General features: G+C 41.6%; 2 protein-coding genes across 2 annotated transcripts in view; one reads left to right on the top strand and one right to left on the bottom strand.

The window, feature by feature from the left end:
* Positions 1-4,377: 4,377 nt before the first annotated feature.
* LOC129559630 (aldo-keto reductase family 1 member C3-like) lies at positions 4,378-23,840 on the top strand. The gene is made up of 9 exons (XM_055431556.2): positions 4,378-4,464; positions 6,563-6,730; positions 7,582-7,698; positions 9,103-9,180; positions 9,593-9,715; positions 19,616-19,725; positions 20,679-20,844; positions 21,016-21,098; positions 23,798-23,840. Exons 1-9 carry the CDS (start codon positions 4,381-4,383, stop codon positions 23,838-23,840), a joined length of 972 nt encoding a protein of 323 aa, XP_055287531.2. The 5' UTR covers positions 4,378-4,380.
* Positions 20,384-25,078, bottom strand: part of LOC129559585 (aldo-keto reductase family 1 member C3) — a 30,561-nt gene continuing 25,866 nt past the window's right edge. Inside the window, exon 8 of the mRNA XM_055431518.2 lies at positions 20,384-20,434. Coding sequence (XP_055287493.2) covers positions 20,399-20,434 — 36 coding nt within the window. The 3' untranslated portion in view covers positions 20,384-20,398. The remainder of the gene's footprint in view (positions 20,435-25,078) is intronic.

The following is a 25,078-nucleotide window of genomic DNA, read 5'->3' as shown; positions in this document are numbered from 1 at the left end:
AGAGAGCTTGGTGTCATGTATGTGGAAAAATGTGTTTCTTTTCCTGAGTGTCAGCTCTTCACATCGAGGTTTTGACAATTGCTACCATGTCCATGTCTTCCAGCTGGGAAACAGTAGAACTAGTTCAAGGTGGAAATCCAAATGCTCTTAGAAAATGCTTTTAATTCAGTAGGGAAGAGAAAAGGTGGTAGTCATGACAAACTCAGAGAGAGTGAGGAAATACAAAAACTTTACAATTTGCTTCAATAGGCAGGGATAATCAAAAGATTAATTATGAAAGCCATGTCCTACTCTTGTGACTCCATGGAGTGAAGCCTGCAAGGCTTCTCTGTTCATGGAATTCTCCAGGCAAGAATACTGGAGTGTGTTGCCATTTCCTTCTCCAGGGATCTTCCCACCCCAGGGATTGAACCCTGGTCTCCTGCATTGCAGGCAGAGTCTTTACTATCTGAGCTACAAGGGAAGCTCAGCAATTGAGTCCACCAATATGAGATAAAGTTCACGGTGTTTCCAGGACTTTCCATTCCATTCAGCTTTATCAGAAATATAATTTGCAAAGATTTTTTTTCCCTTTCTGTGGATTGACTTTTCACACCCCTTTGCATTAATAGCTTCCTCTGATGCAAAATATTTTGAATTTTGAGGAAAACTGATTTACCTATTTTTCTTCTGTTGCCTGTGATTTGGTGACATTGGTTCAGTGAAGTTCAGTCATTCTGTTGTGTCCAACTCTTTGCAACCCCACAGACTTCCATCTGTGTCCATCACCGACTCCCAGAGCCTGCTCTAACTCATGTCCATTGAGTCCATGATGCCATCCAACCATCTCATCCTCTGTCATCCCCTTCTCCTCCTGCCTTCAGTCTTTCTCAGAATCAGGGTCCTTTCCAGTGAGTAAGATCTTCTCATCAGGTGGCCAAAGTATTGGAGCTTCAACTTTAGCATCAGTTCTTCCAATGAATAGTCAGGACTGATTTCATTTAGGATGGACTGGTTTGATCTCCTTGCAGTCCAAAGGACTCTCAGGAGTCTTCTCCAACACAGTAGTTCAAAAGCATCAATTCTTCAGAGCTCAGCTTCCTTTATGGTCCAACTCTCACATCCTCACATGACTACTGGAAAAAACATAACTTTGACTAGACTAAATTTTGCCAGCAAAGTAATGTCTCTGCTTTTTAATATGCTGTCTAGGTTGGTCCTAGCTTTTCTTCCAAGGAGCAAGCGTCTTTTAATTCACAGTTGCAGTCACCATCTGCAGGGTTTGGAGCCCAAGAAAGTAAAGTCACTATTTCCATTGTTTCCCCATCTATTTGCCATGAAGTGAAGGATTGGATGCCATTGCTTATTAGTACCATCACTAATGGATGCCATCAGATATTGGTGACATATCCAAATCTAATGTCATGAAGTTTTCCCTCTAGTTTCTCTTCTAAGTGTTCCATATTTGTATCTTGTATGTGTAAGTCTTTGATGCATATTGAGTTTTATGTGTATGGGGTGTTAATGTGTTCACAACTGGGAACTTGAAACAAACCCAAAATATCCACTCTTTGTAGACTTGTGCCGTGTCCTGACTGGCCTTCACTAGTTAACTTGGCGTGCTTTAGTCCTTTGATTAGCCCAATAGTTAAGCTACGGGCACTGGGCTCATTTCTGAGTCAGCATCTTGCCTGGAATAGGTGTGCCTCTTTGATTGTCCTGAATATATGGCTGGTTTTGAATGCCCTCTGTCCCCTAAATCCATACCCTGGTTCTATTCAGGGTTTTATATGCTCTAATCTATGTCTCCACCCTTAATTCCTTGTCCCTGGCCCCATATATAGTCTCCTTGCAACAGTAATAAGCCATTCCAGCTGCTCTTTAGTTTAAAATTAGGTTTATGAAAAACAGACACCAGTCTTCAGGCAACACCCAAATAGGTCAGAACATTGCATTAAGGTTTTTGTGATCAATCTGGTTTGCTGGAGGCAATTGGGAACTGAACTGCCACCCTTTACAGATCAAGACTGCAGTGTAAAAGTCAGGGGAGTGGTAAGTGGGAGTAAAAATATGATGAAATGTCCTTACCCTCTCTTCTGGAATTTTCCTGATAGTGTGTTTAATGTATTTCTGTAAATTTTGTTTGTTTCCAGAGCTCCTGTGAGGTTTTTCATCTGGTTTCTGATTGTTTTCTCACATTTCTAAAGGAGAATTCAACACTTCTAGCTCACCTTTTTGTTGACATCTCTCTACCTGTTAAATTTTATTTGACTTCACAACATCCCATTGTATCAATTCATCTAGATTTCCCTGACCATTCCTATATTTGTAACAATTTAACTTGTGTACAGATTCTTCTTTTATGAGTAACCATTGAGCTAGTTAGTAAAGTAAATAAAATCGTTATCATTTCCATTATATCTTTCTAGAAAGTTATATAACTAAGTCCAAGGATTAACGCCTGTAAGGGTCTATTTGCATACTGCACATGGTATCAAAAATTATTAATAATTAATCTCCAAAAAACACGTTGTTAGAATGTGTGGTTTTGGTATTCTTTTCAGGGTATCACCACTGTCAGGTCTGAATAGCAACATAACTATGGTGGTGGGAAAAGTAAAAAGGCAAGTTAATTTTCATTTGAAGTTTTCTTTATTAAGAAATAATATTTTGAAAAATGCTTATCAATCACTCCCTTAGATTGTGTGATTCTCTATATGTATGTATATCAGTGGCTTCCCTGATAGTTCAGTGGGTAAACAATCTGCCTGCAATCCGGGATACCTGGGTTTGATCCTTGAGTTAGGAAGATGCCCTGAAGAAAGGAAAGGCTACCCAGTTTAGTGTTCTGTCCTGGAGAATTCCATGGACTATATAGGTAGTCCATGGAGTTGCAAAGAGTCGGACACGACTGAGAGTTTCACTTCACTGTATGTGTGTATGTGTATATTGTGAGATAGTTAATTATTTTAACTGATGTTTGATCAAAATCAAGCTTCATATTAGAAAAATTTAAAAAAAATTGTGTGGAAGTTTCTAGTCTAATATATGGACTTCCCTGGTGCCTCAGATGATAAAGAATCTGCCTGCAATGCGGGAGACCTGGGTTCAATCCCTGGGTTGGAATGATCCTCTGGAGAGAGGACATGGCAATCCACTCCAGTTTTCTTGCCTAGAGAATCCCATGAACTAGGAGCCTGGTGGAATACAGTCCATGGGGTGGAAAAGAGTCATACATGACTGAGCGACTAAGCACATCACGAGCTTCATATTTGACAATGAAAAAAATAATTATGTGGAGGTTTCTAGTCTAATATATGGTCAATAAGTGTTCAGTCAATCTCATCATTTTATAATTAATGATTCAGCTCAGTTCAGTACAGTTACTGAGTTCTGTCCGACTTTTTTCAACCCCATGGACTGCAGCATGCCAGGCCTCCCTGTCCATCGCCAACTCCTGGAGTTTACTCAAACTCATGTCCATTGAGTCGGTGATGCCATCCAACCATCTCATTCTCTGTCGTCCCCTTCTCCTCCTGCCTTCAATCTTTACTGGTATCAGGGTCTTTTCAAATGAGTTAGTTCTTCCCATCAGGTGGCCAAAGACTGGAGCTTCAGTTTTAGCATCAGTTTTTCCAATGAACACCCAGGATTGGTCTCCTTTAGGTTGGACTGATTTGATCTCCTTGCAGTCCAAGGGACTCTCAAGAGTCTTCTCCAACACCACAGGTCAAAAACATCAATTCTTTTGTACTCAGCTTTCCTTATAGTCCAACTCTCACATCCATACATGACTACTGGAAAAACAATAGCTTTGACTAGATGGACATTTGTTGGCAAAGTAATTTCTCTGCTTTTTAATATGCTGTATAGGTTGGTCATAACTTTCCTTCCTAGGAGCAATCATCTTTTAATTTCATGGCTGCAGTCACTATCTGCAATTTTTGGAGCCAAAGAAAAGAAAATCTGTCACTGTTTCCACTGTTTCCCCATCTATTTGCCATGAACTGATAGGACCAGATGCCATGATCTTAGGTTTCTGAATGTTGAGTTTTAAGCCAATTTTTTCACTCTCCTCTTTCACTTTCATCAAGAGACTCTTTAGCTCTTCTTTGCTTTCTGCCATAAGGGTGGCATTATCTGCATATCTGGGTTAATGATTTGATCTCAGGTCAATGATTTAATCAGTCTAATTAATGATTACATTGATAAAAATGCAAACAAGTTAATTGACTTCAATCTTTTTCTTATACCTCTGGTACTGGTTTCACCTTGCCCCTCCTACAATGTATCTCTTAACCCCAGAGAGTGCAGCTAGGGCATTACCTCACTGGCATTTATAACCTGTGTAGGCAGAAGAGAAAAATCGGAGTCTGCTTAGTCGGAGGAGCAAAACAGACAATGGAACCCAAAAGTCAGAAAGTAAAGCTTAATGATGGCCACTTCATTCCTGCCCTGGGATTTGGCACCGGTGCACCTCCAGAGGTAAGTGTAGTGGTTTGGGGTTGAGATATAAATAGTAAGTGGATGCAACATGAGTGGAAGGAGGTTAAGGGTCTTAAGCGTTGAGTTCCTGGGTGACTCTGGGAGGATCATGTGGTTTCACTAACCAGGCTAGAACCATGCCCTGTGAAAGGGGAGAGAGCATCCAGTCTTCACTTTGCAACAGGGTCTGAGGCTGTGCTCACCTGCAGATTACTCTGGGTTTCCCTTCAGTTTCTATCTCTTTCACAGCCTGGCAGAAGAGTGAGACTCAGCTGTCAAGATCACTGGCTGTCAGCAGCTTGGCTTTGAGGGCAATTGCAATGGTGGTGTTTTCTGTATATTTCATTTCAGAACTCTTTCCTCCTTCCAGAAAGACATGACCCAGTGAAATAATTGAGGCGGGGGGGCCTGAAGATGAGGTGACTGAAATCTAGTGGGAGAGAATTGCTTTTCTCCTGTGGTATACCTGCTCGGTGCCAGGCAAGACACACTCCAGCTGTGTTTGGCCTTGTGGTTCTGCTTGGAAACTTTTTCTGATGGGAACTATACTATCATTTGAGGGGATAAGCTATAATCTTACATGCCAGGCTTTGTACTGTATCCTTGGATTTTGTAGTGCCTTTTTATTAAAGTATATTTTCAGTCCTTGGGCATAAGCGGGACTAGTGGACAAGCCTCTAGACTGGAAGCCAGAAACTTCGCTGTCCATCTTGCCTTTAGAGTATCTAGTTGTGACAATGGACTGTTCTTCAAACTTTGAATCTCACTTTTCTAATTTATAGAACAGAAGACATTTTGCAGATAAAAGATGGGGTTGTTCACTTTGTAAAATGTGATGAACACAAGAAAGGGTCCATGCTAGTATAGCACTCACTGGTTCATTCCTCAGTATACCCCACAAGGCATGTGATCATAAGGAAACCAAGACTAGATCCAACGGGGGGAATTTGGACCAAGCATTTACCTGCTTGAAACATGAAAGATCCTGGATTACATAAACATATTGCAATATTCTTCGGCTTGAAAAGGGAAGTTAATCCTACCACTTGCAACGACACAGACGAACCTGGAGAACATAAAGCTAAGTGAAATAAGCCAAGTATAGAAAGACAAATACTGCATGTTCTCTTCATATGTAGAATCTGAAAAAGTGAACTCGTAGATGCAGAGTGTAGAGGAATGGTGACCAGAAGCTGGGGACAAGGTTAGGAAAAATGGAAAGATGTTGTTCAAAGGTCCAGACCTTCTGTAATGAGATGAATGTCTGGAGACCTCATGTACAGCATGGTGACTATGAAGTGAAGTGAAGTGAAGTTGTTCAGTTGTGTTCGCCTCTTTGTGACCCTGCGGACTGTAGCCTACCAGGCTGCTCTGTCCATGGTGTTCTCTAGGCAAGAATACTGGAGTGGGTTGCCATTTCCTTCTCTAGGGGATCTTTGCAACCCAGGGATAGAACCCGGGTTTCCCACATTGCAGTCGGATGCTTTACCCCCTGAGCCACCAGGGAAGCCTATAGTTAACAGATATTAAATATTCTCATGAAAACACCCCAAAAGTTAGCTATGTGAGATGGTGGATCTGCTAACTAGCTTGAATACGGTAATCATTAACAATGAATAACTATATGAGAATATCACTTTGTACACCTTGAATAGATACAGCTTTTATTTGGTGTTTTCTGTGTGGTTACACTGGTAGACAGAGGTCTTAGAAGCTTTCACCTGGTTTCTTGATGTATTTACCATCCCGTTGTACGTTTATTGATTTTGCTTCAAATATCTCACTGTATAAATCATATACATGACTACAATTTTATTCTGAGTCCTTTGAGTTTTACCACCAGATCACTGAACCTAGAGGGTATTTGGGTCCTCTGATGGCTGTGATCAACCAGTGATAGCCTGGGGTTGAAGGGTTCCTGGGTGTCCATTTATTAACTGACCAGGAACATGCAGGGAAAGTGTTATGGGTTCATCACTACACATGCAGAATGAATCAAATGCATGAAGAAATGTTGGCTCTTGATAAGATCAAGCTTGTGACTTAGCAATCTCTTAATCATTTGGATATTCAATTACTATTTTTGTTGCTTATATAGGTTCCTAAGAGTGAAGCTGTGGAGGTCACCATGTTTGCTATAGAGGCTGGGTTCCGGCATATTGACAGTGCTCATACATACCAAAATGAAGAGCAGATTGGCGAGGCCATTCGAAGCAAGATTGCTGATGGCACCGTGAAGAGAGAAGACATATTCTACACTTCAAAGGTGCTGTGTGTGTTGTGTGTATGCACGTGTGTGCAAGTGACTGGAGCAGATGACATTTGGTAATAGAATCAGTAGTTTGGTGAAGGTGCTTATTGGTACCACTGTTTTCACACTTATTTGTATCTTAAATCTAGTACCCTTTTTCTCTCACTGTATCCTCCTCTCCCCCCAAAAATGTAACTATAGCTTTATCATCATGGTGTGCTCAAATTTCAATTTTACATGAAAGTCATTTTATTTCTTTGAGCCCAGGCCAAAGCAGTAATTTATTATGGGTTAAATAATCAGACAGACCTGGGAGCAGATTATAGCTTTTCTTATAATCGGGGTGAGTTTCTCAAATTTCTTCACATTCTGAATCTCAGTTCTCAGCTCCAAGAGTAAGAGAGCATTGGGAGAGACACTTTGTGCATTATACAAGATCTAGCCAATGTCTAGAGTTATGTTCTGCTCATATTAAACTGTTCAAAGCATTTTTCCCTATACTTATATAAACAAGAGAGTAGTTAATTTTGAGAAGATGGATTGTTTGTCAAATTAGACTAAGGTTCTGCTTTTATATTCTATCAAGCATAGTTCAGTTGATTGGTATGGTAATTATTTGATAAAGTTATTTATGTCTTGATTCATTTCATTCCATTGTGAAAGATGTACAGATGATCAATTCAATCAAATAATGAAGTTTACATGGGTAGGTTAGATAAAGAATGGAACTCAAGAAGAAATGGAACTTTTTTCCCATGGTCATCTCTTTCTAACCAGTAATAATGTCTAGTTATTAAGTGAAACAAGTCAAACAAAATTACAAGAAGCATTCATTTCACATAGCTTCCTTTGTTTAATCTCTGCAGGTTTGGTCCACTTCCCTTCGTCCAGAGTTGGTCCGACCAGCATTGGAAAAGTCACTGAAAAATCTTCAACTGGACTATGTCGATCTCTATATTATCCATCAACCAGTGGCTTTGATGGTAGGTGATTTGTGTGGTCACCTCTGTTCTATTTCTTGGGTAAGAATGTCTGTAACTTCCATGGATGGTTGACAAGATTTTTCTTAGTCAGGTTGAAGAAATAATTACACTAGAGTAGAATCCTCTAAATAATCATTTGTGATCATCTTTTGGGGGAGGTTTTTTGAATCTCTTACCTGCCTCCAGAGAAACAAATTAAATAATCTGAGACTCTGTCTCAAAATCTTGAGGAAGTAGAAATAGGCATGGTCTGTGGGAAGTAGAAATACCCGAGTTCTGTGTATGGCGCTGTTTAGTCCTGGGAGCTGGGATTTCACATCCAGAGTTCGGTGCAGAGTATTGAGCACTGACACAGCCTCACACCTGAACAGGATGAGGTCATTTCATCTCTCATCCTTTCATGTTTCGTGGATTTAGTGGTGTCCTTCTGGGTGGGTCTAAACCTCACAGTCTTCTCAGGACTTGGGAGACATGGCCTCCACTGTTGCCTGTATTCACGGTGAGGTTTGCAGACTGCACTTAGCCATTAAGAACTGTAATATGTAGAGGGGAATTTTCCAGTTGTTCCAGTGTTTAGGATTGTGTGCTGAGTCTGGGTGTTTTGAGGGAGTGGGCTCAATTCCTATTTAGGGAACTAAGATACAGCAAACCCATAGCACAGCCTAAACAAAACAACAACAACATCTATTATGCAGAACTCTTTTTTAGAATACAGAATTCTGCTTGAGCCATCCTTTGCCAAAATGTTTATTGGACTATGTAGATGGTAATTCCCATCTACATAGATTTGAGGATTCTTAATACTTGACAGAAATATCTCTGCTTTTCTATTCCTTATAATGACATCACTCTTGGTTTGCTTTATTTTTATCTCAGCATTTTCCATGGGTGGCAGAATGACCTTGATCTGTTCAAGCTTCATTGTCCAGAATATTTGAGAGTATGTCTGCATCTTCCACATAGCTTATCAACCTAAAGAGAACCTTGCTGGTTCATGTGTATGCCCTGAAGCTATCAGATATTCAGAGAGAAAGGAATTTTTATATTTAGTCCAGGTCAAGATTGCAATTTTTATGCCAGCAGTAAGGCATAATTTACTGTCACTCCCTGCACAATAGAGGCATTTTGCAAGAGGAAAGTATAAGGGGCAGAAAAAATTTCACTTAAGGCACTGACAGTTCCCAGGAGAATGTAGAAAATTATATCTATCAAAACACATAGTATGTATAAGAGATTACTGGAAAACTGCCTTCTAAAGACATTGCTGATAACTCCATTTGAAACCACTTTGCAAATATTAATGTGCAGGAGGTTTAGCATCCAAGTTCCAGATGTGTCTGGCAGGCTGGCTAAATGTGGAGACATTATTTGGTGACATCTCTGAAATGACTGCTTCTATTCCAGCCAGGGGAGACACTTTTCCCAACAGATGAAAACGGAAAGCCGATATTTGACTCAGTGGATCTCTGTCTCACATGGGAGGTGAGTCTGGGGAGGAGAGAACCAGGGGAAGAGCCAGGAGAAGGGGAACCTCCTTCATTTCTTCCACCTGTGAGAATGGGCTGTGGACCATCAGACTCAGCAGTTCATGAATCTAAGGGCTGGGATGCTGGGGTTGTGGGGAGAAAAACATTGCTGAAATGTTCACAGAGAGGAATGAAATGGAGAATTTGGGACAGTGTAGATAGGCATCTTTTTCCTTCCATGTGATTTTCTTCTCCAGGTCTTCTAAGGAGGAGATGATACTTCTTTTTGTGTTGTGACCTTCTTCCCCTTTATCTTCTTGATAAGCAAAGCTAATTCTTGACCAGAGACCTTCTTAACAATATTTTTCATAATTTCTTATTGCTATATTGCCCATTCCAAGTGACTGTTCACCACCCCTCCCTCCCAGGCCCTGGAGAAGTGTAAGGATGCAGGGCTGACCAAGTCCATCGGGGTGTCCAACTTCAACCACAAGCAACTGGAGAAGATCCTGAACAAGCCAGGGCTCAAGTACAAGCCCGTCTGCAACCAGGTGAGCAGCTTGGTTCCTCTCCCTTCTGCTCTTCAGAACCTCCTTCTTGCACTGGAGCCTGATGTCTATCTGTCCTTCCCTCCTGTTCATCTGACCTTTGTGGATAGAGGATTCTACAGAGCTGAGCCTGTGTCTGGATTGTGTGAATAGAATCCATAACAGTGTCTTTGATAAACACTGGGTGGAAAACGTGGGGATGGCTTCCTGCTCAATTGTGGTGGGGACTGAGGGAAGGCAATGGAGGTGAAATTCCTCCAGAACTTAGAGGAAGGAGGCATTTCCCTGAGCTGAAAGCATGACCAGGAATCAGGTGTGAAAGTGCTTGGATGAAACTGTGGACAGGAAGGAAGAACATGAAAACATGGAATGGAAAATAAATAAAAAGAAAAGCCAGGTGAGACAGGTGTTAAGGGTTTGTGTGGGGTTTGGATGCCTAAATCCTTAGTCTTGGTGTTCCAGCCTCAACAGGGAGCACAGTACAGAGAAATGTGCTGGAGACTATGACAGTCACCCAGCTTAGAGCATGAGGTTAAACGCTTACGTTTATCCTAACAGTTAATGGAAAAGTTACTCAAGATTTAGAGCAGATCTTGTGATTTCAGAATAGTTCAGTTCAGTCACTTAGTCATGTCTAACTCTTTGCAACCCCATGGACTGCAGCACACCAGGCCTCCCTGTCCATCACCAACTCCCAGAGCTTACTCAAACTCAAGTCCTTACTCAAGAGCTTACTTACTCAAGAGCTTACTCAAACTCAGAACTTAGAACTTGAGTCGTTGATGCCTGCCAACAATCTCATCCTCTGTTGTCCCCTTCTCCTCCTGCCTTCAATCTCTCCCAGCATCAGGGTCTTTTCCAATGACTCAGTTCTTTCCATCAGGTGGCCAAAGTATTGGAGTTTCAGCCTCAGCATCAGTCCTTCCGATGGTCATTCAGGAAGGATTTCCTTTAAGATTGACTGGTTGGATCTCTTTGCAGTCCAAGGGACTCTCAAGAGTCTTTCCCAACACCACAGTTCAAAAGCATCGATTCTTTGGCACTCCACTTTCTTTATGGTCCAACTCTCACATCCATACACAACTACTGGAAAAACTGAAGCTTTGGCTAGATGGACCTTTTTTGGCAAAGTAATGTCTCTGCTTTTTAATATGCTGTCTAGGTTGGTCACAGTTTTTCTTCCAAGGAGCAATCATCTTTTGATTTCATGGCTGCAGTCACCATCTGTAGTGATTTTGGAGCCCAAGAAATTAAAGTCTCTCACTGTTTCCACTGTTTCCCATCTATTTGTCATAAAGTGATGGAACCGGATGCCATCATCTTTATTTTATGAATGCAGAATTTTTAAGCCAACTTTTTCACTCTGTTTCACTTTCATCAAGAGGCTCTTAGTTCGTCTTCACTTTCTGCCATAAGGGTTGTGTCATCTGCATATCTGAGACTATTGATACTTCTCCCAGCAATCTTGATTCCAGCATGTGCTTCATCCATCGAGGCATTTCGTAAGATGTACCCTGCATATAAGTTAAACAAGCAGGGTGAAAACATACAGCCTTGACTTATTACTTTCCCATTTGGAACTTGTCTGTTGTTCCGTGCTTCTCTGGTGGCTCAGATGGTAAAGCATCTGCCTGCAATGTGGGAGACCAGGGTTTGATTCCTGGGTTGGGAAGATCCCCTGGAGAAGGAAATGGCAACACACTCCAGTACCATTGCCTGGAAAAACCCAGGACAGAGGAGCCTGGTAGGCCACAGTCCATGGGGTCAGAAAGAGCTGGAAATGACTGAGCGGCTTCACTTTCCTTTCCTGTTGTTCCATATCTGGTTCTAACTGTTGCTTCTTGACCAGGATACAGATTTCTCAGGAGGCAGGTAAGGTGGTCTTGTACACCCATTTCTTCGTTGTGATCCACACAGTCAAAGGCTTTGGCATAGTTAATAAAAGAGAAGTAGATGTTTTTGTGGAACTCTATTGCTTTTTCAATGATCCAGCAGATGTTGCCAATTTGATCTCTGGTTCCTCTGACTTTTCTAAATCCAGCTGGAAGTTCATGGTTCATGTATTGCTGAAGCCTGGCTTGGAGAATTTTGAGTATTACTTTGCTAGTGTGTGAGATGAGTTTAATTGTGCGGTAGTTGGAGCATTCTTTGGCATTGCCTTTCTTTGGGATTGGAATGAAAACTGACCTTTTCCAGTCCTGTGGTCAATGCTGAGTTTTCCCAGTTTGCTGGCATACTGAGTGCAGCACTTTCACAGAATCATCTTTTAGGATTTGAAATAGTTCAACTGGAATTCCATCACCTCCACTAGCTTTGTTCCTAGTGATACTTCCTAAGGCCTATTTGACTTCCCATTCCAGGATGTCTGGCTCTAGGTCAGTGATCACACCATCATGGTTATCTGGGTTGTGAAGATCTTTTCTGTATAAATCTTCTGTGCATCCTAGGTACCTCTTCTTAATATCTTCTGCTTCTGTTAGGTCCATAACTTTTCTGTCCTTTATCGAGCCCATCTTTGCATGAAATATTCCCTTGGTGTCTCTAATTTTCTTGAAGAGATCTCTAGTCTTTCCCATTCTGTAGTTTTCCTCTATTTATTTGCATTGATCACTAAGGAAGGGTTTCTTATCCCTCCTTGCTGTTCTTTGGAACTCTGCATTCAAATGGGTATATCTTTCCTTTTTTCCTTTGCCTTTCACTTCTCTTCTTTTCATAGCTATTTGTAAGGCCTCCTCAGACAACCGTTTTGCCTTTTTGCATTTCTTTGTCTTAGGGATGGTCTTGATCACTGCCTCCTGTACAATGTCAGGAATCTCTGTCCATAGTTCTTCAGGCACTCTGTCTATCAGATCTAATCCCTTCAATATGTTTCTCACTTCCACTGTATAATTATAAGGGATTTGATTTAGGTCATACCTGAATGGTCTAGTGGTTTTCCTACTTTTTTAAATTTAAGTCTGATTCTGGCAGTAAGGACTTCATGATCTGAGTCATAGTCAGCTCCCAGTCTTGTTTTAGCTGAGTGTATAGAACTTCTCCATCTTTGGCTGCAAAGAATATAATCAATCTGATTTTTGTATTGATCATCTGGTGATGTCCATGTGTAGAGTCTTCCCTTGTATTGTTGGAAAAGGGTGTTTTCTATGACCAATGTGTTCTCTTAGCAAAACTCTGTTAGCCTTTGCCCTGCTTCATTTTGTACTCCAAAGCCAAATTTGCCTGTTACTCCAGGTGTCTCTTGACTTCCTACTTTTGTGTTCCCGTCCTCTATAATGAAAAGGACATCTTTTTTGGATGTTAGTTCTAGAAGGTCTTGTAGGTCTTCATAGAACCATTCAATTTCAGCTTCTTCAGCGCTACTGGTCAGAGAATAGACTTGGATTACTGTGATACTGAATGGTTTGCCTTGGAAACAAACAGAAATCTTTCTGTTGTTTGTGACATTGCATCCAAGTACTGCATTTCGGACTCTTGGTGATTGTGATGTCTCCTCCTTTTCTTCTAAGGTATTCTTGCCCACAGTAGTAGGTATAATTAATGCTCATCTGAGTTAAATTCACCCATTCTAGTCCATTTTAGTTCATTGATTCCCAAAGTATCGATGTTCACTATTGCCATCTCCTGTTTGACCACTTCCAATGTGCCTTGATTCATGGATCTAACATTCCAGGTTCCTATGCAATATCGTTCTTTACAGCAGCAGACTTTGCTTCTGTCACCAGTCACATCCACACCTGGCCTTTGTTTTTGCTTTGGCTCTGTCTTTTCATTTTTTCTGGACTTATTTCTCCACTGATTTCCAGTAGCATATTGGGCACCTATTGACCTGGGGAGTTCATCTTTCAGTCTCCTATCTTTTTGCCTTTTCATGGGGTTCTCGAGGCAAGAATACTGTAGTGGTTTGCCTTTCCCTTCTGCAGTGGATCATGTTTGTCAGAACTCTCCACCATGACCCGTCCATCTTGGGTGGCCCTACATGGCATGGCTCATAGTTCATTGAGTTAGACCAGACTATGGTCCATGTGATCAGTTTGGTTAGTTTTCTGTTATTGTGGTTTCCATCTGTCTGTCCTCTGATGGATAAGGATAAGAGGCTTATGGAAACTTCCTGGTGGGAGAGGCTGACTGAGGGGTACAGCAGGCCACTGCTGACCCGTACCTCTGCAGGAGAGACTCAAACACAGTTCTGGTTGAGTCTCTGTGGGGTCTCTCTGTCCTGGTGCACACAAAGTTAGTTTGAGCCCTCCAAGGTCTCTGGCAGGTATGAGGTTTGATTCTAAACATAATTTTGCCCCTCCTATTGTCTTGCTGGGGCTTCTCCTTTGCCCTTGGATGTGGGGTATCTATTTTTGGTGGGATCCAACATTTTCCTGTTGACAGTTGTTCAGCAGTGAGTTGTAATTTTGGAGTTTTCACAGGAGAAGATGAGCACATGTCCTTCTACTTCACCATCTTGAAGACTTGTAGACTCATCATCCCCAGAGGCAACATTTTTCATTGGTACTGTTTCATGGGGGCTTGTTGGTTAATATTGGGTACCAAAAATGCAAGTTTTTCTTTGTTCTTTGTCTTTGTCTTTTGGGAATTACATAAAAACAGTCTTTAAGATCCAGAACTATAATTGGCCAATTCTGATGTAAGGCTGAAGGGGATGGGAGTCCAGCCTGCAAGGTCCCCATGGGTTGCATTACTGCATTAATAGCTCGAAGCTCATGAAGCAGACTCCATTTGCTTAATTTTTTATGGGCTGTGAAATCTGGAGTATTCCAAGGACTAGAGTTCTCTTCTATGTGTCCTGCTTGAAACTGTTCTTCTACCAAGGCTTGTAAATATTTAAGTTTCTCCCTTGCTAGAGGTCAATGATCCACCCAAACAGGTTTAGATGTAAATCATGTTAAAGGTGTGGCGTGTGGTGGCAGAGAAACTTTAATGGCCCTCAGTTAGCTCTTTTCAGTCCAGTTTCGGGTGAATAGGTAAAGGAGAAGGATGTCCCTGTAAATCTTTCCTAGCTCTTTTTCTGGTTGGCATCCCATTAGTGTCATCATATGATCTGCCTTTTCCTCATTGGAGAGAACTAAGTGCCAGTGTGCAAGCAGATCTCTACCCCATAAATTACAGGAAATGTCTGCAATAAAAGGTTGGAAGTGAACAGTTTGTTTGCCAGGCCCCAGGTAAGGAAGAACTGTTGCACTTTGAACAAATTGTTGAGGTTCCCCCAAGCCTGATTATCTTTTCCTGGGGTTCAGCCAGGGGCCAATAAGCTGGCCACTGAGGAGAAGTAATGATGGAAATGTCAGCCCCAGTGTCTAAGAGTTCAGAGAACATTTTCCCTTGTATTTTAGCCTTACATATGGGCCTATCTGAGAGTATTTGTTGAGTAAAGCACTCTACTTGATCACCTGTGCTCCCAAATCCTTCTTCTCCTCTGGTTACAGGATTATAGTTGTTAGGGGCATGGTAAGGCAGGAGAAGGAGTTGAGCAATTTGTTGAGCTTGAGGAATGACATGGAATTAATGAGAGAGAGCCATTACTTTAATTTATCCTCAATAGTCTGGGTCAATAAGGCCTGGAAGAATTTGGAGTCCCTTTAGGGTAAGGCCACTTTTGCCCAGAATGAGTCTTATGGTCCCTGGTGGAATGGGGCCTTGGATCCCAGTAGGGATTGCTACTGGGTGGTGGTGGGTGGGGGGATCCAATTCATTAATGCAAACAGTTACTCAGGTTCAGAGGTCCAACCCAGCACTTCCACTGGTAGAGACTGAGAGGCTGGAGATAGGCTGAAGGGTGTGCTGGAGGTCCTCACAGTGTATGCCCCAACTATTTGTGGGGCCTGGGGCTGGCCCTGATGGCAGTTTCCAGGCTGCAAAGGGGAACCATTCTTATGGAATTTTGATCTGCATTGATTAGCCCAATGATTGCCCTTTTGGTACCTAGGACACAGTCCTGGTGTTTTATTTTCACCAGTAGGTATTATAACATCTGTTTGGGGCCCAGAACAGCAAGCCTTTTTCCACATTGAAAGCATTTGGCAAGGGAAGAGCTAAAATTATTTTTAAAGGCAGAACAAATTGCTTGGGCTAGCTTGGTTTGTTTGTGAGCCTGTGTACCAACATTTTGACACTCTCGAACAAAATCGCCAAGGCTGCCATTTTGACGAATAGTGTTAAGGGCAGCCTTGCAATCTTTATTGGCATTTTTTTAAGCTAATTGTTTTAACAAAATGTCCTCCACTGTAGGACTATTGATTTGACAGTGGAGAGCAGATGAAAGCCAGTCTACAAATTCAGTGAAGTCTTTTCTGGGTTTCTGTAATATTTTAACAAATGAACCAGTAGGCTCGCTGGATTCTCATGCTGTCTGACCCTGCTTCAGCAGCATTTTGCAATCTGTACATATGCTCCCACCAGTATATCTTCATAAGTCAATTGGGCTGTTGGACTGGTATATTGCCCTGTGCCTATGAGCATTTCAAAAGTAAGATTATCTCCATTGGCCAAATTAATACAGGCTAGCTCTTGGCTGGAAGAAGCACAAGCTGGAATCAAGATTGCTGGGAGAAATATCAATAATCTCAGATATGCATATGGCACTACCCTTATGGCAGAAAGTAAAGAGGTACTCAAAAGCCTCTTGATGAAAGTGAAAGAGGAGAGTGAAAAGGTTGGCTTGAAGCTCAACATTCAGAAAACAGAGATCACGGCATCTGGTCCCATCACTTCATGGGAAATAGATGGAAAAACAGTGGAAACAGTGTCAGACTTTATTTTTTTGGGCTCCAAAATCACTGAGGATGCTGATTGCAGCCATGAAATTAAAAGACGCTTACTTCTTGGAAGGAAAGTTATGACCAACCTTGATAATATATTAAAAAGCAGAGACATTACTTTGCCAACAAAGGTCTGTCTAGTCAAGGCTATGGTTTTTCCCGTGGTCATGTATGGATATGAGAGTTGGACTGTGAAGAAAGCTGATTGCCGAAGAATCGATGCTTTTGAACTGTGGTGTTGGAGAAGACTCTTGAGAGTCCTTTGGACTGCAAGGAGATCCAACCAGTCCATTCTAAGGGAGGTCGATCCTGGGTGTTCATTGGAAGGACTGATGCTAAAGCTGAAACTGCAATACTTTGGCCACCTCATGCGACGAGTTGACTCACTGGAAAAGACTCTGATGCTGGGAAAGGTTGGGGGCAGGAGGAGAAGGGGGCGACCGAGAATGAGATGGTTGGATGGCATCACCGACTCTGTGGACATGAGTTTGAGTGAGCTCCGGGAGTTGGTGATGGACAGGGAGGCCTGGCGTGCTGTGATTCATGGGGTCGCGGAGAGTCGGACACGACTGAGCGACTGAACTGAACTGAACTGAACTGAGCTCTTGGCACAACTCAGTATAAGAGGCAAAAATCTGTAAATTTGGGGGACCACTTAAAGCTGTTTTAGCTAGCATTTTAACATTGTCAGAAGAGCATCTCCCATGCAAGCAAATTTCCAAAAGCTCCCATGTATGTATACAGAGATTTGACCCTGTGCAGTCTAACACTAGATTTAGTTCCACCTGATGTCAACAGTTTCATGGGTTGCAATAACCTGAGTGGGATTATTGGGGTTGGGCCTGTAATCGATAGGGAAAGCAAGATGGTCCTCAATGTCTAAAGCACCCATAGGAAGGGTGGAGGCCATGGTCTGTTGAAACCAGGTCAGCCGCTTATCCTCCACAGACATTTCTGGACCCAGTGGAGGTGGCGGTGGTAGGAAAATTGTCCTTGAGCTTGGGTGGCAAAGGGGCAGAAGGGTTAACAAGACATTTGAGGACGCCATCTTCTCACATTGCTTCTCAGTCTGTCAAGGGTATAGGACCAGTCGCACTAGGCCTTAGGTGACAAATACCATAACAGGTATGCGATACCCTCTCCTGTGTGCTGTTTTCAAATTTTCTCCCACTGGATCCCAATTTTCAATATCTAGAGTGCCTTCTTCCGGAAACCAAGGATTATATTTAACCACCTCTCAGCAATTGTGTCAATGGCTCCTCTTTCACCTGCACTCCTGCAGTCTGGAGGAGGTGCCTCAAAAGCTGGAGATGATGTTTCTCAGTTTTACTCATATCCTTCCCCACTGATACCCTGACTTGGACAACAAGGGATTTCCCACCCTTAGAGTTTGAGGGCCTGGTGGAGATCCAGGCATCTCACCTACACTGAGCTCACTGTCTTTCTTCACTTTCAGTTTTTTCCCTAGGGGAAATCCTTCCCTACTTCAGGTCCCTGTTCAGGGGCCACCTGCCATGTCCAGCACAGAGGGTGAGAAAGATCTGAACCAGGGGCGAGCACATAATGAAAAGACAGACGCATCTAATTTGCAAATGGGGGATCGGGGGCCCTCCTGCTCTCCATGGCAGGAATCCAAGACGTCTCCTTTCAGCCCACACTTTCATGGGCAGAAGTCATGAGATCACTAGGACATAGCTATACTGGGGAGTCTGATCAGCGCACCATAAAGAGGGGGTAAAGTTGAGGCTCTGCTGTTGATCAGGAACATTTGTTTTGTTTCCATGGGGATGAAGCAGAGCACGGAGCACGCCCAGCCCCAAGTCTGTCCATTCAGCATGCTTACTAGCACAATCATGAGGGCAGAGTTTGCCACACCCTCGAGCCATGGGGCAGGTTCTGGTCTCTGCCCTGCCAGACTGCAACAATATTTTGCTGACCTGGATCTGATTGTGGTTCACATGTAATTTTGAGTCATCTTAAGCTCTTTAATATAAAATGGTCACTCAGTTATTATGTGACCAAGATATCCAGGCAAGGTTTTGACAAATACACTGTATTTGTCATTGCTATTTTGTGATACTAATTAACTTGTTTCTGTAATCCTAGATTGTGTAAATTAGTAGTTAAATCTGAACTCCTTGCTACATTAAGGTTAAATATTTTGACAAGAAAATGTTAGCTGCATGCTTTGTCCCTAAATGAACCTAGGTAGGAAGTGCATAGTGACAAGCTGTCCCACTGTGAGTGACAGTACTTTTGTTCTTCTGGTAAAGCTATTAGTAGCTGGATATTTTATTTGGAAATGTGTATTTTCCCTCTTGAAATTATCTAGTCATCTGTTGGATGATAACCATCATCAGGGGAAGTTTGATTTCCCCCAAGTTTTCACATAATGGTTGAGAATCCATTGATGACTTTTAACTGAATTAATTATTTCATTGGAACGTTTTTCATTATTTTCCATTTTAAACACTCTTTTTAATCTTCTGACCTGACATTTTATTATAAAAGTAAAATTCCCTCATTATTCAGGATAAAATACATATATTCCTATAAGACAGGGTGAAACACTGCACTCCTTCACACTGTCAGTTTCTGAGAACAGATTTATTGTAATAATCACCATCTGTGGAGAGAAGCATTTTTGCTCTTTCTTCGTCTCTCAGGGATTTTTATTGCCTCTGTGTGCTACATTTGCTTTCACTCATGATTCCCTTTGGTGCTCAAACCTACTGAAATGTCACCATTGGGAATTCATCAAACTGGTTCTTTTGTCCTTCAGACATTTCTTCATAAGACTGTACAATTTCTTTCTTTCTGGCATTGTTTGATGTCCAAAGCTTAGACAGCTCTTTTCCTGTCCCAGGTCTGGAATTAGGCATGTGTCTTGGTCTGTTCAGTGGTGTTCAGCCACCAAGATCTGGTCCATAGAATTACTTGTTCTCAGTAATGTCATTATTTTTTTTAACTTTTCAGGGGACAGAAATATAATTTAAAAAAATTATTTCCTTGATATTACCAGTTGTAATTGGATGTGACAGTTTTTCTTTAACATATATAATTCTTACTTTTAAGCTTTCTCTGGTGTATTACCTTTTCATATAATCTGACACTCTTTTCTGTTGGCATTCTGCAGGTGGAATGTCACCCTTATCTCAACCAGAGAAAACTGCTGGAGTTCTGCAAGTCACACGATATTGTCCTAGTTGCCTATGGTGCTCTGGGATCCCAACGAATATTACCATGGTAATGAATGTTATTGATGGCCACAAGGAGTTTATCTAAAACTCATTTTCTGATGAAAATATTATTATTCTGTACTCAGTGCTTCAGAGATAACTCTCAAAGGGTAGAGGAGAGAGAAGACAGGTGGGAGAAATAAATACTCTTTCGTCCCTTCATCACCCAGCTAAATTTCTTACATTGTTTGTGTCTTGTATATAGATTTTTAACATAAGTGTCTGCACTAAAATCTCTATATAATCACCCAGTTGATAACTAAGACATAAGCTTTGTCATAATTTACTTATTTATGGGCTAATGAGCACATTACTATAATAGACTTACCAAGCTTCCCTCACCTTATGTCTAAAATCAGGATAATAATACATAATTTCCAGGTTTATCATGATTGAAAAATAAGTAAAAGTTGAACCATTTTTGTAAACATTTGTAGAAGAACAGCACAATGTAAATAATTATAAAATGCACGGTCTTCATTTTCAGACTACCCAACTTTTATCAACACCTGAGACAAGTGAAAATTAGAAAAAAATGAAAAACAAAATATTTCCCAATCTTTCCCATCATGCTCTCCCTTCATACCATTGTCTTTACTTTTGAGCATTGATTGGGAAAAAAAAAAAAAACACAGAGAAGTAAAAAAGAAACAAAATCCATGAGTTTGGCAGTCCTGGTTTCAACTCGATAATGCATCTGAATCACTTGCAGAGATCTGTAAACACAGAATGGGAGGTGACATATTTGAGGTTCTGTATCAGTTTGTCTTCAGCTAAGCCATGGAATTTTGTGTTTCTAACAAGATCCCAGGTGATACTGATGATGCTGGTTCATGGACCACAGTTTGAGAAGCACTGGTCTAGAGTTGACATACCTGATCTGTTTGGGAAGCTTCTTTATAAACTGAGTACTGACTAAATACTTAGTTAGCTCCTCAGCATTTCTGAATTTCCTTACAGGGTGAACCCGAACCTCCCCTTTCTCTTGGAGGACCCGGTTCTCTCTGCCATTGCCCAAAAGCACAAGCAAACTCCAGCTCTTGTTGCCCTTCGCTACCAGATACAACGTGGGGTTGTGGTCCTGGCCAAGAGTTACAACAAGAAGCGGATCAAAGAGAACATACAGGTGATGAATGGGGCTGTGGGCAGAGGCCTCCTAAGGAATATCCTTCACGAGGGGTATTCTTTGTCTAACTGAGGACAGACATGGCTCCCCATCCAGCAGGAAAGCCCTCCAGTGCCCAGGGGACGCTGACTTCTTAGGGGAAAGATTAATGTGATTCTTCCTGCTTTCCAGGTGTTTGACTTTGAACTGACTCTGGAAGACATGAAAGCAATCGAAGGCCTCAACAGCAATATAAGATACTATGATTTTCAACAGTAAGTGACTAGTATATGTTCCACAAAAACTGTCTTCTCTAGCATGTAGATCAGCAGAGGAATAAGCTCTCTTAAAGCTTAATTTCAGGGAGACAGCCCTGGTTTCCAGTGTAGGAGTAAACCAAGGGCTTCCTGCAGACCTCATACCAGAGGTTTCCTCTAGAGTTCTGTCTCTGATCAACAGAAATGTGACTGGAGCCCAGGACAGCCAATCAGCAAAATCCCCAGTGTTGACATTGTGGTGAATTCACTACGTTGTGCCTCTAATCCCTGTGCCTGGTGTACCTCTTCTCAGGGCCCAGAGACCCAGGAAACACAGAGGGCACAGTGCCTGCAGCCCATTCTTCTTTCAGAAAGCAAAAGTGTTAGTTTCTCAGTTTTGTCTGACTCTTTGGACCCCATCAACTGTAGCCCGCCAGGCTCCTTCTGTCGGGGACTGATGCAAATGTTTCACCTTTAATTCTTTGTAGAATCAGGAGGAAATGATACATAATGACTGTGTAATAAGGAATCCATCCTGAATTACATGCATGCTTATCCCAACACAATTGTAAACACATTCTTGATATTTCTGGAGGAGGGGCCCATGAAGGCCAACATGCTTCAGTGTGAGAAGTTACAGTGAGCCTGGTGCCACTCCCTCTCCTAAGTGTCTGGTGGATTTTCTCCCTGATGGAATTTTCTTTACCACTACACCATCTATTTCTTCCAAATTTATGTCTTTATTGACCTTTTCCCCAACACATCTCCCATTTCTTCATCCTTAAAATGTCACCAAATGAATTTTGAGTGTATCATGAACTGACCTTCCAGAGAGAGACTTCTGTCTTTAGCTGGACAAACCTGGTAAGATCGTCTGGGTCTCTCTGGTTTCTTGAGTCAAGACTCACCCCAGTGTAGACTTTGTCTATCAGGGGTCCAACCACTGGGGAGCTCCTACCTCCTTGACTTTACTTAGTTAGTACCATGGAATTCCAGCTGGCTAATTACTGCAGGAGGATGTCAAGACTGAAGAGACGGAAGACTAATCAAACAGAGAGATGTTGGGAGGGAGTTTAGAGAAAAGGGAACACAAATGAGTGATAAAATGAAGATTTAGTTTCAAATGAAAGATCTCAAAACTCCCCTTGTTTGTAGTGTTCAGTCACTTCAGTTGTGTCTGACTCTTTGCAACCCTATGGACTATAACCCGCCAGGCTCCTCTGCCCATGGGATTCTCCAGGCGAGAATACCCGAGTGGGTTGCCACGCCCATATTGAGGGGATTGTCCAAACCTGGGGATTGAATCCATGTCTCCTGTGTCTTGTGCATTTCAGGCAGATTATTTACCCATTGAGACACTGGGAAGCTTCCTTGTATGTAAAGAAGATATATACATTTATATGTACATTTACATATGGGCTTCCTAGTTGGCACTAATGGTGACAAACTCACCTGCCAGTGCAGGAGACCTAAGAGGTGCAGGTTGGATCTCTGGGTTGCAAAGATCCCCAGGAGAAGCAAATGACAACCCACTCCAGTATTTGCCTGGAGAATCCCATGGACAGAGGAACCTGGTGGTCTACAGTCTATGGAGCTGCAAAGAGTCAAACACGAATGAAGTGACTTAGCACACAGCACACATGCACACACACACACGCACACACACACACACACACACATATATATATATATGGGCTTCCTAGGGGGTGGTAGTGGTAAAGAACCCGCCTGCCAATGCAGAAGACATAGAGATGCAGGTTTGAACACTGGGTAGGAAGATCCCCTGGAGGAATGCAGGCAACTCACTCCAGTATTCTTGCCTGGAGAATCTCATGGACAGAGAAGCCTGGTGGGCTATAGTTCATAGGGTCACTAAGAGTTGGACACAAATGAGCGACTTAGTATGCATGCATACTTATGTATATGTATATTATGATTCTGAAAAAAGACATGATGAAAAATAAGAAAAGATAGCAAGTTACTTTTCTGTCCTCAAAAGTATTATGTATATTCTGAGCTCTCCTGCATTATGTTGTGAAAGCCTAGACTTACTCATCCTTGTAGGTGTATGTCGATAGCACAGCTCCTGGCACAAGGAATGGCTCAGGATGCACTCTTTATTGAATTGAGTTGAAAAGAACAAATTTAGAAAGAAAAATCAGACTATAAGGAAGGAAAATGGCAGTAATATTAATTAATAACAAGTGTAGTCATATAATACAAATTAAGAAAGCAGTAATCACATTTTATAGGTATGATTGTTTAGGTGTATGTGGTATTTCTTCAATTTAATATTAATTCCTTAATGGAAGTACCATGTATTTGAGGGGTGCTCAATATTTTTTTCTGTTGAATGGATTTATGAAAAACAGCAAAGAATTCCTTAACTGTGATCCTTCTCACCACTTCAGGTCAAAAGTTCCACCTGTGTCTGAAATGACTTCCACAGTTACCCCTAGGTCTGTGACCTCTTATAAATTGTAACCTGAGTCAAACTACCTGTCACTGTGGGGTTAATATTCCACTTGAATGTTGGGATTGGACATGCAGGTGCCGTGTACACATGGAACAGACACCTGATGTGTGCTTCTTGGGGGAGAAGATGGGATGTGTTTATAGATTTAGAGTTTTAGCCCATCCTGACTGCATCCACAGAGTAATGCTCTCTATGACAATATGACAGATTTAATAAATTATTTCTCCTCTTTCTCTTTCAGGGCGGTTGATCACCCTGAATATCCATACTCTGAAGAATATTGACTGTGAACTGTCCACCATGCATTCTACCAAAACTTCTTTTCTAGGGTTGTGAAGAGCATTTCTGTACTTGGTGGAGATGTTTAAAAGAAGTGTATGAACTTTTGAAGCTTGTTTATCATTAAAAATTTTCTATGAAATAAAGAAGACTTCAAATATGAATTCTAGTTTTCTGTGATAACAAAATAATTTGGAAAATAAAACAGAAAGGATAGAAAATAAAGATAACCTCCTGGTGCCTTTTCCTTTGTCAAAAATGAATTAATCAATCTAAGAAAGAAATGAAAAATTTTATTCGAGTCAGTTTTGAGAACTATAACCCAGGAAGAGCATCTCAGAAAGCCTGAGAACTGTTCTGTCCTCTAGAAGTCAAGGAGCAGGGATATAAGTTTTGGAGACAGAAGGCTCTGCATGAAAAGACATATTTGACAGTACACATAATCCAGATCTAAGTATCATCATGGTGGGTCATGTGACCCCTTACAAGGTCAAGAAGGAATTTATCTTTTAAGGAGCTGTCTTACTGATGCTAGGAGTCTGTTGCTCTTCAATGTCAAGCAGGTCTTCCCTCTGATGTGGAGGTCTGGTCCATGCGTCATGCAGACACAGAACTTACAGTGAGGGAGAGGAGTGCAAAGGTAGAGAAAAGGTTTTCATATTTAAATTTTTCTTGCCATAAAATATAAATTTAATTTCATACTTTCATGACTCTCCTATATAAAAGTATTTGCATGTTTATTTAAAATTTGAAATAATCTTCAATATACAGGTTTTGCACTTTTTTTTTTTTTTTTACTTAGTGTAAGTATTTTTGTAAGCTATCAAGTATTATCTGATGGTTTCCAGGGAGGAAGGGCTTGGGAAAGAGTTGGACTGGGAGGTTGGAGTTAGCTGCTGCTGCTGCTAAGTCGCTTCAGTCGTGTCCAACTCTGTGCAACCCCATAGACGGAAGCCCACCAGGCTCCCCTGTCCCTGGGATTATCCAGGCAAGAACAGTGGAGTGGGTTGCCATTTCCTTCTCCAATGTATGAAAGTGAAAAGTGTAAGTGAAGACGCTCAGTCATGGACTGCAGCCTACCAGGCTCCTCCGTCCATGGGATTTTCCAGGCAAGAGTACTAGAGTGGGGTGCCATTATGCATACTATTGTATACAAATTGGGTTAACACAAAGTCCAACTGTACAGCACAGGGGACTATATTCAATATCTTATGGCAAACCATAATGGAAAAGAATATGAAAA

Source organism: Moschus berezovskii, chromosome 15 (genome assembly GCF_049115385.1).
Source record: "Moschus berezovskii isolate FMDL1 chromosome 15, NW_MosBer_1.0, whole genome shotgun sequence".
NCBI classification, from domain to species: Eukaryota; Metazoa; Chordata; class Mammalia; order Artiodactyla; family Moschidae; genus Moschus; species Moschus berezovskii.
Note: the sequence above shows the minus strand (reverse complement) of the source record. Positions and strands in the feature narration are given on the sequence as shown.

Excerpts from the sequence above, each read along its gene's own strand:
- LOC129559630 (XM_055431556.2), top strand. The coding sequence starts at position 4,381 with ATGGAACCCAAAAGTCAGAAAGTAAAGCTTAATGATGGCCACTTCATT. Across the intron at positions 7,699-9,102 it reads ATCAACCAGTGGCTTTGATG|CCAGGGGAGACACTTTTCCC; the intron begins GTAGGTGATTTG and ends CTTCTATTCCAG. Across the intron at positions 9,181-9,592 it reads ATCTCTGTCTCACATGGGAG|GCCCTGGAGAAGTGTAAGGA; the intron begins GTGAGTCTGGGG and ends CCTCCCTCCCAG.